We start from the raw sequence: 12,143 nt of genomic DNA on the forward strand, positions 1-12,143 counted from the left end.
TTCCTCTTTATTTTTCACTTTAAACCTTGTCCTCTGCTGTAACTTGGTGTTTGTTACAAAGGGTTTGACTGATTAGTGCAGTATTAAACAAATAAGGACCATCCTGACTCGTGACATTCTTCATTGAGGCTCCAGCTAATCGTTTGGGAACAGAGTTTCCGATATCAGTTGCTCCCCTACTTCAGTCTGAATGCTTTTTTTGTTAATATTTTACTATTCGAGCTTCAGCTCACAGACTGGCGACCTGTCCAGGGTGAACCCCGCCTCTCGCCCAGAACATAGCTGGAGATTGGCACCAGCAACCCTCCCGACCCCATTAGGGACAAGGGTGAACAGAAAATGGATGGATGGATGGATGGAGCTTCAGCTCTGCCAAGTGAAAAAATCCAGATTCAATCAGCAAAATAATGTGATAGAATGTGATAGTCCTCAATTATGCAGTTTTGCAAGTCATTAATAAGAAAATAGGCCATTATTGTTAGTTGTCCTAGCAAAATAGAAATATGTGTCCCATTGGGGGTGCAGCTTACGTTATCATAGGCAGCATCAAGCACGGTTTCCTCTAGGACCCCTGATATTGTCTGTTTAAAAAGAGCCATGATGAGGTTCATGGGATTGGAAGAGGACAACAGTAAAATTTTGTTAGCACATCTGTTGGTGTCCTTTTGATCCAGAAAAACGCCAATTCTGGTCCTAATCCATAAAGTATTAATGGTTGAATTTGTTAATTAGTTATCACCTATTTCATGTTTAATTTACAGCATTGAGATTTTTTCAAACTTTGAAACACGGCTGTGTATTTCACAGCTGAAAAAATGTGTGGGTATTATTTTTGAGCAACATACCTTTTTACAAATTGTTTGCTACTTTTGTGAAAAGTTCATAGCAATTCAAGCTTAAGATCATCCTGGTAGTTAAAACAGCTGTGCTCTGCTTCCTACTGAGCTCAACCTTCCCTCCTCTTCCTCCAAATTTATTTACACCTCTAAATAAATTTGGAGGTGTAAATAAGGGCTAATAGCAGTTTTAGCCCTGCTATTAGCCATTCAGCAGGGCTAATACTTGCAGCCCTGCTAAATGGTCACTTGATCAGTATCTGGTCTCTCTGTCTGTCCTGACTGTGGTGTGTCAAATATTTCTATGGCAGGGATAGAAGGTTTTAGGTGGGCCAGATCACAGAGGCATCAAAAGTTTTCATGTTTATTGTCGCATTCATATTAGCATTTTTTTTTTTAGCTTTTAATATGCACCTGAGAATGATCTGCGCTTAAATATTTCTTTTGTCGTGAGATTCTGGATTATCCTGTTTCGCTCCCATCTTTGGATTTAAAATCCTCCTGATAAACTTTGTTGTTTTCCTTTTCCTGTCCCATTTCCTTTCCAGTGACTGATTTTTAAATTGGCAAGGGCATTGTTCAAGTGGGTTGGGTTTCAGCACAAGAAAATTTTCCTTAAAACTTGCCATTTGACAAAAGAAAAAACAGTTTTTCTCAAATGATTATGGACAGATGCAGACAGCTTTATTCATCCACTTTTTCTGCTGTAACTTGGTAGTCATTGTAAAAGCTCTGATTGATAAAATCCATATTCAATGAATGAAAAGCAATGTCTTTGGTTGCCATTTTTGTTTTATTTTGTGCTTTGTTTAAAAAAGTAATTACTGCAATTATCTCAGCATGTTCGGTTGATGTCAAAAGTGGTCAAACCCCCTTTACTGGACCATTTATTTGAATGATTTTTAGCATTTGATTCTTTTCATTCTCAATTTGTAAATGTTAAGATGTTTTAAATTGCACATCCTTTTGTCATGTATTTGTGTTTCTTATTAAGCCTGTGCAGTGGTTATTATACAAAATGTCAGAAAATACACCATCATTTCAAATAATTACTGTCAAAAAAATGAATTGCGTAGTCTAAATGCTAGCAACAGCAACATTATGTTAATGGTTTTAAACCAGAAGATTTCTAATATAAAAAAGAATGCTGAAATGAAAAAGGAAGTGAGAGAATGATGAAATAACAATGCTGTGCATTTTGAGGCCTGGGGAGTTCAAATGGAGGTGAGAACAGTGCGAGAGAAGCAAAATCCAGGAATATCATAGTCTCTATCGTTTACTGATCTCTCAAAAAATGTATTTAGGGAGCTTTTATCTTCTAAAGGGAGCCAAGGTTGTGGTTATGATCTACCTTTGTGTCAAAGTTAAATACTGCTCTGTTGATTTTAGTCTTTGGAAATTCTGAAGGCAAATAAAGTCTTACTGGGAATAAATAAATAAATAAATAAATAAATAAATAAATAAATAAATAAATAAATAAATAAATAAATAAATAAATAAATATATTAATTAATTAATTAATTAAATGTGTGTGTGTGTCCAAACTTTTGGTCTGTACTTTTTTTTACGTTTTTCTTATTTTATTTTGTTTTTTACTTGAGTTCTTTAAATTAATTTGAAGTAATTTATATTTTGCTGTTTCTTACATTAACAAAATCTGACATGTTGAAGACTTTTTATACCTGCTGTATGTAAAATGTCTGTTTGTCATTACACCTTCTGTTGAACATGAATAATATCCATTCTAGGATCTTCTATACAAACCTTTTTCCATAAATGGTCTCTTTTGACAAAATCATTTGAGAGCTAAAGAACTAAAAGCCCAATTTTTACACCAATGTGAGTTTGTGAGTTGTGCAGGAGCACTCTCATGTTTTTTATTTACTCACCTGCTGCTTGATCAAAAAAGAAACCTTTTGCTCATGGATGACACAAACAAAATGCAAATAAACCACTGAGAGAAAAGTGGAAGCTTCTCTTTGAGAGAGAGAGAAAGACCAGTTCATTTATTTGAGCAACAAAATTATATTTTGAGATTTTTTTCAATGTATTTTTTTTCTTTCTTTCGTGGTATCTGTAGAATTTTAGAACATCCTTGAGTCAGATAACCGGTTGGACAAAAAACATCTGGGATTTTATTTTACCACTCTATTCAGGCTAATTTGTGGCTGTAACCATTTAAAATAAAATGGTTTTCATTCAGATAAAGTTTAAATGAAAAGATTTACATGTGACATCTATGTCATAAATGACTTTCATATGCATAGTAAGTAATGTCACATCGATGAATGTGACATTACTTGGTATTTTCATGGCACACAAAGAGGTTTTTTAGTTAAAATGATATAAAATGCACAAAATAGCAAACTCTTATGAGACTACTTTCAGTTCATGGTCCTTCCAATAAGTACCACCTTCCAAGCTGGGTTGTGGGGTGGAGTTCCTCCTTATATGTCTCATTTGGTCCTGCCTCCAACAGTGGAAATGACAGGGAGAAACAAAAATTGACCCAGAAAAACTGCAATGGCTCCTGGAAAGGTTCCTGCAATGAAAATGCTCTTTAAATAAACTTTGCAACAACCAACATCTCACAGAATTAAATAATTCCCCAGATTTTCAATTTTCATGTGGCCTACTTGTTGTCTTTGTGAAATCAGTGGTATTGCGTATTTGCAAAAATGCATGATTTATGTTTACACTGCTTTCTGTTTGCAGATTGTCAGGATTCATGCTGCCCTCTCCTATTGTCAGCAGTGGTTCCATACTGGCTCTGTGGTTTACAACAGACTTTGCTGTGAGTGCGCAGGGCTTCAAAGCAGTATATGAAGGTAAGAACATCTGTCAATGAGGGAGTACTCGCACAGAAACACTGCTGGAACATATTTTGAAGCTACAAGAAGAGAATATATTGAGAAATACTGGCTAAATGAAGCAAGATATATCGCTTGTGGTACTTTAAAAAACACATGTACAAGTTAGAGCTTCTTATAGATTAGGAATACTTTTTTAAAAATAAATCATGCAAACAAGAGTTAATTATCTATTACTTATTTATACTTCTATAATTACCTGGTGTTCAGATTGCCTTTTTTGTCGCTGCCTAACCAAATGATTGCTTTGTTTAGATTTGAATTGCAGAAAAGCAGTTTTATTCATTTGTCAGTTGTGACTCCATATTGTCTTGAGAACTCAGGAGTGTAAACATTCACATCCAGAACTGACATACATCAGCTTCACCCCAAACTTCAGGTGAAGCTGGAAGACAGACATCAATTAGAATAACTGTCTGTATTTAAATGGTTGAACTTTAACTCAGCTCAAACTTTCCTTACTTAAAAAGTTGTTTTATATAATTCTGCATTAGTAATCTATTGACATGTCTTTTGATTGCTTTTCATATTTCTGTGGTAATGGGGAGTTTTATATCAGTCCGTCTTTCACTGAGTCTCACATTTTTTGTTGTAAGCATGATAAGGCAAATGTTTCATGTTTGGATGCGACATGAAAGCTTAGTCTGACCTTTCAGATAAACCCACAGACACACACACACGCTGTTGTGTAACCGTTTATCCATGAATCATGGACTCTAAATATCAAACACAAGCTCAAAAAGCAAGAAATTCACTGACTGTGGTCCATATTTGGGTGTGTTGTGGTTTCCCATTTTGCCTGTGTATTCTGAGCGTTGTATTTGAGAGTTTGTGCGTGGGTAAACGTCTGGGTGAGTGTCAATGACTCTTTGTCTAAAGCAAACCTGTCAGCCATTCTGAGAAGGTTTTCTTGTTTTACAGGTTTTGTTTGAAGAGATTGTCTCCTTGGCAAATGCTCATTTTTATGTGATGAGTGCGTAACAACTTTCAAGGCTGTCATCAAGCTGTTCTTGAACTCTGTCTAAATAGATTTTATGGACATAAACTACCTGTATGTTTGAGAAGCACCCTTTAAACATCTTGTCATGAAAAGTTTTGAGAGGTCTTGCATGGGCTCTCGTGATTTTGTCAGAGAGCTTATCTAGCATTTACATATAAGTGAGACTTTGATCACAATAATGATACAGTGTCAGTGAGAACAGACACATTTTATATTGTCAGATATTATACTCTCTTTATAATAGCACTTTGAAGCTTAAATTTGGAGTCTTATTGCTAGAATCAAAGAGAACATTCTGTTCAGGAAAATGCTTTTCTATTTAAATCACTACTTTTGTAGGAGAACAGTCTAATTTTCTTGTTAAAATGATCACAAACCACATCTTTAGTCAAGTCTGTTGCATAATTTACTTTGATAAATGAATGCGCATTATAAAGCTAACGGGATGTGTAAAGATAGTTAGATATTTGACATCTCTTCATCTGCACCTTCACCTCCTTTTTTTTTAAATTTCACCCTGAAGCTAAATTTAAAATCACTGAAAAGCCACAATTAACTCTAAAACATATATGTTTGACTTCTCTACAAAAACAACCTTTAAGAGATAAAGAAAATGTCTAATCACTATTTGTATATGTGCATCATTTAAAAAGGTATACAGCTTAAATATATTTAAAATTGAACATATTAAATATATGTTGAATATTTTTCAACATATATTTAATATGTTGAAAGTATTATTATAGTATTATTATTATTATAGTATATATTATAGTAGTATTATTATAGTATTATAAGGAGGTAGAACCACAAGCAATTTGCAGAAACTAGGGATGAAAATGAAGTGATTCTTACAGATTCATGGGATGTACGATGTGAGTTCATGATTGGAGACAGTCTAGCTGTCTAATAATTGTTGTTATAAAATCTGATCCATTCAGCTGAAAGATGAATTCATGTAGTTTTGGTTCTTCTGCTTTTCCTGTGGTGGGACAGTATTATTTTTCTTCATAGAACCTTTTCCTCTAGAACAAAATTGGATCAAGTGTTACAAAATAAAACACAGAAAGAGATTTAATGAGCCCTAAAGTCCAGTGCTATTTAAATTTATTTTCTAGCTCAGCTGTTATTCACATCATACTCAGTGACTCCATGTCTTGCTTCACTTTTGAAAAGATTTATTGCTGTATTCGGAATCAGAATGGCTAATTTGATTAAATGCTTCCCTGATATACTTTCTAAACCTTCAACCAAGTGATATTCCTGATGTGAAATATGTGAAACATTTCCTCACCAAAACGTCTTGTTTGCTTTTGATGCTTTAAAGCTTCCCTATTGACGAGAATATGCGTTTAAATTTATGTTGCACTTTTTTTGGAATTACTTACTTAAAGCATAAAGCTGTAATAAAGTATGACCATAATGGTGGAAATAGATATGTAAAAGTTTTAAAAAAGGCTAGTCAAAATCAGAAAGACATCACTTAATATACACTGAAGCAGAAATAGAAATGAGGAGAAAGAAGAGGCATAAAGACATAACCTCCTGATAAAGTGGTGAGGGAAGAGATAGTAGATGATGTAAATAGAATTATTTTCTTAATTAAAATAAAATGAAAAAAATCTTCGAGTTGAAAAGCACAAGCAATTCTCCCATAACCCCTAATTCCATCTTTAATAAGGAAAAAAAAAAGAGTTGTAGCATAGTATTTAAATGCTTGCACAGCTGTCTTATCAGTTATTAGGCACATGCAGCCCTGGCTATAGATTTGTTTGAAAATATGTGCATTAAGCCAGTTTCAAAGTGTTTTTTTTTTTTAACTGCATTTGTGCTAATTTTTTCAGCTTAACAAATATTCAGTACTCTTGATCCTAAATGTGAAAAGTCATAAATATTTTAAATGTAAATGGCTTCTTCACCTTAAATGAATTTCCACTTAGTACCATTGGACCTCTAGCAGCACTTCCCTTGAGTGTTTGTAAGGTGCTTTTGCCAGTAAAATAAACCCCGATGCTTTACTTTCTTGTTCTCAATTACTGAACTTTTTATTGTCCGCATGTTTGAAAGCTGCTATTGGTGCTACTATAGAGCTTTTGACTTTGTATGACGCAATGTAATTTGTGGTGATTAAAATAAAAGAAATAACATTAAATTCATCAACTCACACAAATCTATTGGTCGAATGATCTCTAAGATACATATTCAAACTTAAAAAATATCACAAATTACAAGCAAAACTCTCTAAGCCCAGTGCTCAGTTGGTGACCTCTCTGTGGTGACTCCAGTAAAATACAACAAAATTGATTGAGCTTGATATTGTAGAGAGCTTGTGCTCCGTTATGATGATGATAATCTTGCACCTATTTTCTCTGTGTGTAATACAAGTACACCTCTTGAGCAGACTTTCAGCTGGACAGTTTTAAGTCCTTTCATCAGACTTGATAAGGCCAATGTTCCTCAGCATATTTAAAACCAAAATAATATATGAAACGATTCAGAGACTTTTTGCTGTTTTACCTGATAAAAATCAGTCCCTTGTCCTTCACTTTGCTTCAGACAGTGAGTCTGTGTTCTTGGCTTTAGAGAAACAATTGGTTCTTGGAGGCCTTTTTTCCCAATCGTTAACGTTTGCCTGTGATGTAGGTAATCCACCAGTTCAAAGCTATGAAGCTTCCCAGAAATTGCCTGGTCAGTATTCTACCATCCCCCACTGTGAACAGGGAAGTGCAGAGCAAAAACACAAAGTGGCCGTTAAATGTTGGCTCAATATTTGGAAGCGTGGCTAAAGACTGAATGACTTTTTTCACTTCCACTACTGCAAATGTTAAATTTACAGACAGACTACAATTCTAAAACAGCATAGAAGATTAACATCATCGTCCGCAACTTATCCTTTAAATCGAGTGGAATAGCGTAGGAAGGCAGTGGTCAGGTTTGTTGTTTTGGATAATCTCTGAAACCATTTCTTGCTCCATAGTCGGGTTCTTTCCAGTAGATTCACTTAAATCTCTAGTTCACTTAAGGTTTTTCATAAAATAACTCTTCAAATAATTTCTTCTGAGCATACCTAGCACAAGGTGACATCAGGGGGGTGAAAATGCGAGTAATGTGTCTCCTCTGTTCACATGAGGGGACATTTTTGTTTGCTTTTGGGAAAAATAGATGTTAGAATCCAAGTGCCAAAGTGGAAAGCCATGTTACCTGCAAAAGGTGCTAAAGCTGACCGCTTTAAGGAATGAGGGTGTGTCAGCGCCCACAGCATGAATCACTTGCTGATCTGTCTCCTTTGAGAAAGGGTAACGGATCACTGATGGGGAAATCAAAGCAAGTTCAACACATGTTGAACATTTGAGGACTCAAATTCAGTAAGAATGAACAGGAGCTGAGTTTATGAAACTTTGTAATCTCCTTTCTTTTTTTGCTTGCATGATCTGATTTATTTCTGCCTTTCATTCATATTTTACATAGAGTTATGCTGCATATATGTTGTTGCAAATGTGCCCATTCAATACAGAACATTTCAGCAATCTGCACGTAATTTTTTGCCTTTGTTTGTACTTGTCCTCTCTTTGGTCACAAGCGCGGCAGTGTGTGTTGTCGCTATTTAAATTTCTTTTCTTACTTTATTAGCACATTTATTTTAGGACTATTTTAAGATAAGAGCTATTTTTAGCCAGGTGAACTGATTATTATATTCAAGTCTTTGTACAATTACAATAAAAGCAATCTTGGAATCTTCAGACACAAACATGGCAGAGGGAATCAATTTAATGTGCCACACTGATGAATATATTCATCCAATCGTGTGTAACATTGTAAAATTATTATACATAGTCTCTAGACATTATATTAACTTCTAATAAATTGTCAGAGGTAAAAGAAAAGAAAAACACATTCTGTCATTGCTTTAAATTAATCAGGTTATTCATTATTCATTATTTCCTTTATCTGTAGTTGTCATTATGTGTCGGTGCAAACCAGGCACAGGTTGTCAATTCACCACAGGACAATGCAGATATACAGGAAAATTAACTCTCCTTAAATTCACTTTAAGGAAAGTTTACAGTCTCCACTTATTCTGACATGCTCAGGCCTCATTGCTGCAATATAACAGAGCTAGTATCTGTAAAGACTAAACATGTGAAGTGCATGTTGTAAATAGGTGAAACTGATTGGTGGTGTTGTTCTAGGAAAAGATCTTCCTTTAGTTTTACTTTCAGAATTAGACAAACATGATTTGTGAGTAAAACTAAAGAGGAATAAAGGGGAACAAATTTCCTTTCAACTTTGGTATAAATCTAGATGATGATGTAATAATCCTTTTTTCATTAGTCCTTAGAGGGCATTTACTTACTTTCTGTTTGGTATGTGTGGATGATCAGGAATTAATTATTTTTTTCGTATTACCCATTTGGTTGATATAACAGAGATTTGTATGTTATAGAGCGCCACTTTCATGCTTAATTAGAACACATTTCTTTGCATGAGTATGAGTAAAAAATGTTAAAAGTTCATTCCCATTGGTGTTGGCACAGTTGTTTTTTTTGTTTTTTTGTTTCCACCTCCTCTCTCCCTAAGCGTGTTGTTGACTGATGTAGAATCCATTAGGGTCACTTCTGGGAGCTTCCAAATCTCGCTGATTGATGCACGGGTTTGCAAACACAGAAGCCAACAGCCAACTGCGCCTGAGAAAGACATAAACTCATTGCAGGATTGCGACTTAAGGATTTTGTTTCCATATACACGATGTGCTGCAAAGAGGGATTTCTTTCATTTTTTATTTTTTTTTTTCAAGGCTTCAAGCAACATAATTTTCTTTGTACTGCTTGTATTTAAAAGAGTTTTGATTTGTAAAAAATCTCAGAGGCATACCGATAACTATTGCAGAAAATTGCACTATTCTAGGAAGGAATTGAGACATATTAATAATACAAAATTACTGGCTAGTCGGTTGATAAAAGTGGCAGGGGATTGATCCTAAAAATGGATGGGGATTTAATATTAATTATATGTAATGAAAGTCAAAAAATACATGAAATATCAAAAAGGATGAATGGACATCTGTTTGTGTAAACCTACAGTACATATAAATGGCTTAGCTATGTTAACACTGCCATGTTTTCTGAGCTTTTGGCTTCACTGTTCAGCCACTTGATGTTTGCTAATTCCAGTCCATCTGCTATACATGGTTTTTTTCTAGTCGAGGGGTCCATGGAGAGCTGGAGACAGGAGCAGAAAACAAAACTCCAAAAAGAGGCTTAATGCTGACAAGACAGTTCAAACTTCAAACCTACTCTTTGTTCATCCGAATTATTTGTGTATGTGGCTGCACTCACTGTGAATTAGTTAGTGTGGTAGCATTTGGATACGCTCTAGATTAAAAACAGTGGCATGCAATGCATTATTTCAAGCTTCATTTAAAATATTTCTACATGCGGCGAACTGATGGCGCTGAAGTTACCATCAGATTTTACTTTTCGTTCTGCACACTAATAAACGTCTAGCTTCCTGGAATCTGGATTGCATTTGATCACCTCAAAATTGATGAACTTCTCAGAACTTTCAGCTTCAAACGGAGATATTGTTTTAAAATCTTTATTCCATTTGTGAGAACACACAAACTAGTGTTTCTAAAGTTTTAGGCTGAAACAACTATGGAATCCACAACATAAATACATGTTTACCACAAATACTCTGCTGTAATACAGATTTTGTGAAACAGTTCTTTCGTTTGAAAGCATCACACATCTAAATACAAGAAAAAGGCATGTTTTATTTTCTCTAACTTTAAAACCCTTGTTTCACAAATAATTTACTGAATCAGTTTTTGCTTATGATAAAACTGGTATTTTTTTTTATTATGATAGGTAATTGAATTAATGTTTTAGGTACACAACTATGTTTGGACATAAATTATGGTGTCACTCTAAATATAAGAATCAGTCATTTTGTCTGAGGAATCTCCAATTTGGGTATTTAATGTTTAGTGTGAAACAGGAAGCATGAACACATTAGAAAAGCTTGCAATAAAAAACTTAATTGCTTCAATCTTCTAAAAAATTCAAAGTATGCTCTTGCTTAGCATCTACCGGGACACAGTCATTGCATTATCTAGTTGTGTAAAATCCCTGGTTAATTCCTGAATAATTTATCTGCTCAGTTTAAATGTAGACTAATATCAAATGTTTCTCTGTATTTAAACATATTAAACCAGTGCACACAGTTCAGGCTACGCGATAAGCATTCAGTCACCTAATCTTATTTGCCATCCTTATTATCTGACTGCAAGAGATTATTTTAAACGTAAGCTCTGTTCAATTTTTTGCGAAACTCAGCCATTTGTTATTTATTTCTGCACTTTTCTATTGTCAGCAGTAGATAGTAAAAAGACCGTCGCCAAGCTGAGTAAAATCAAATGTATTGGACAAAGGAAAGTTTGCATAAGCTCTTACAAGGATCAAACTGTATAATTGATTTTTTAGGATGCCGCCCCACACACAGCTAACATCATGGGTGATAAAATAAGGATGTCTTACTTTTGAAGCTCAAAGTAAAACTGGTTATTTGATCAGTCATACAGACGCAATTAATAAGTTCAAAACATATAGATCTTATTGAAAGGACGTCCTGCGGTGAAAATGTAATGAAAAAAGGAGAAAAACAATACTTGAACCATAAAAACACTGGGGGTCCTCTGGTGCTCATTCATTAGAAATGTGTTGATTGTTTAAATTGAGTTTCATATGTTCAATGAGATGCATGGAGAACAAACAGGAAACTATACACCTCATGAACTTTGATAGTTATATTATTTTAAATCAAAAAGAGAATTGATTTCCAGTTTTTCTATTGTTCTTTAAATGATACAAAAACTATCATTTTTCTATTGCAGCAATATTCTGTTTTTTTCATTCTCAGGCTAACCAGCTGATCAAAAAATTTCCAAAGTAAATTCATAGAGATCTTTTAAGGTCAGTGCAAGAAAATAAAGCAGAGCTGCCTTATTTTGCTACAGATTCATTTTAAATTTAAACCAAGTTTACCTGTTTACACATTTTAATGATAAAGCATCAAAAAGATAGTCATGCCTTTGTGTACAAAAGCTCTATAAAAACAAGTGCATGATGCAGGGCTTTTTGTCTTGCTATTGACCTGGTGTCCCCGGCTCCTGACAAAATCTGTGTGCACTTCATTGAGAATAATAAGCTGGCGAGTTTATTTAAAGCAAGTGGATTCAGCAGGGATGCTTCTACAGCAAACGCTGCAAATCATTAAAGGGAGGAAGGCCTACTGGAGGATTTGTCAACTTGGACAGTCAGGTGCTGCTATGTCTCTGTGTGTTTAAGTGCGGCAGCGAGGTGAAGAGATTAACAGAATGAGAGATAGTGAGAGGAAAGGGAAAAGTTTTACCTTACACCATTAACCCATATTGACTGA

General features: G+C 34.6%; 1 protein-coding gene across 1 annotated transcript in view; it reads left to right on the forward strand.

Annotated features, from left to right (window-relative positions):
- The window catches only part of LOC122842636 (CUB and sushi domain-containing protein 1-like), a 415,097-nt gene that overhangs the window by 159,443 nt on the left and 243,511 nt on the right, over positions 1–12,143 (forward strand). Inside the window, exon 3 of the mRNA XM_044136693.1 lies at positions 3,552–3,664. Within this exon, the coding sequence (XP_043992628.1) occupies positions 3,552–3,664 (113 nt within the window). The remainder of the gene's footprint in view (positions 1–3,551; positions 3,665–12,143) is intronic.

The sequence above is a fragment of the Gambusia affinis genome, linkage group LG02 (assembly GCF_019740435.1).
Source record: "Gambusia affinis linkage group LG02, SWU_Gaff_1.0, whole genome shotgun sequence".
Lineage (NCBI taxonomy): Eukaryota > Metazoa > Chordata > Actinopteri > Cyprinodontiformes > Poeciliidae > Gambusia > Gambusia affinis.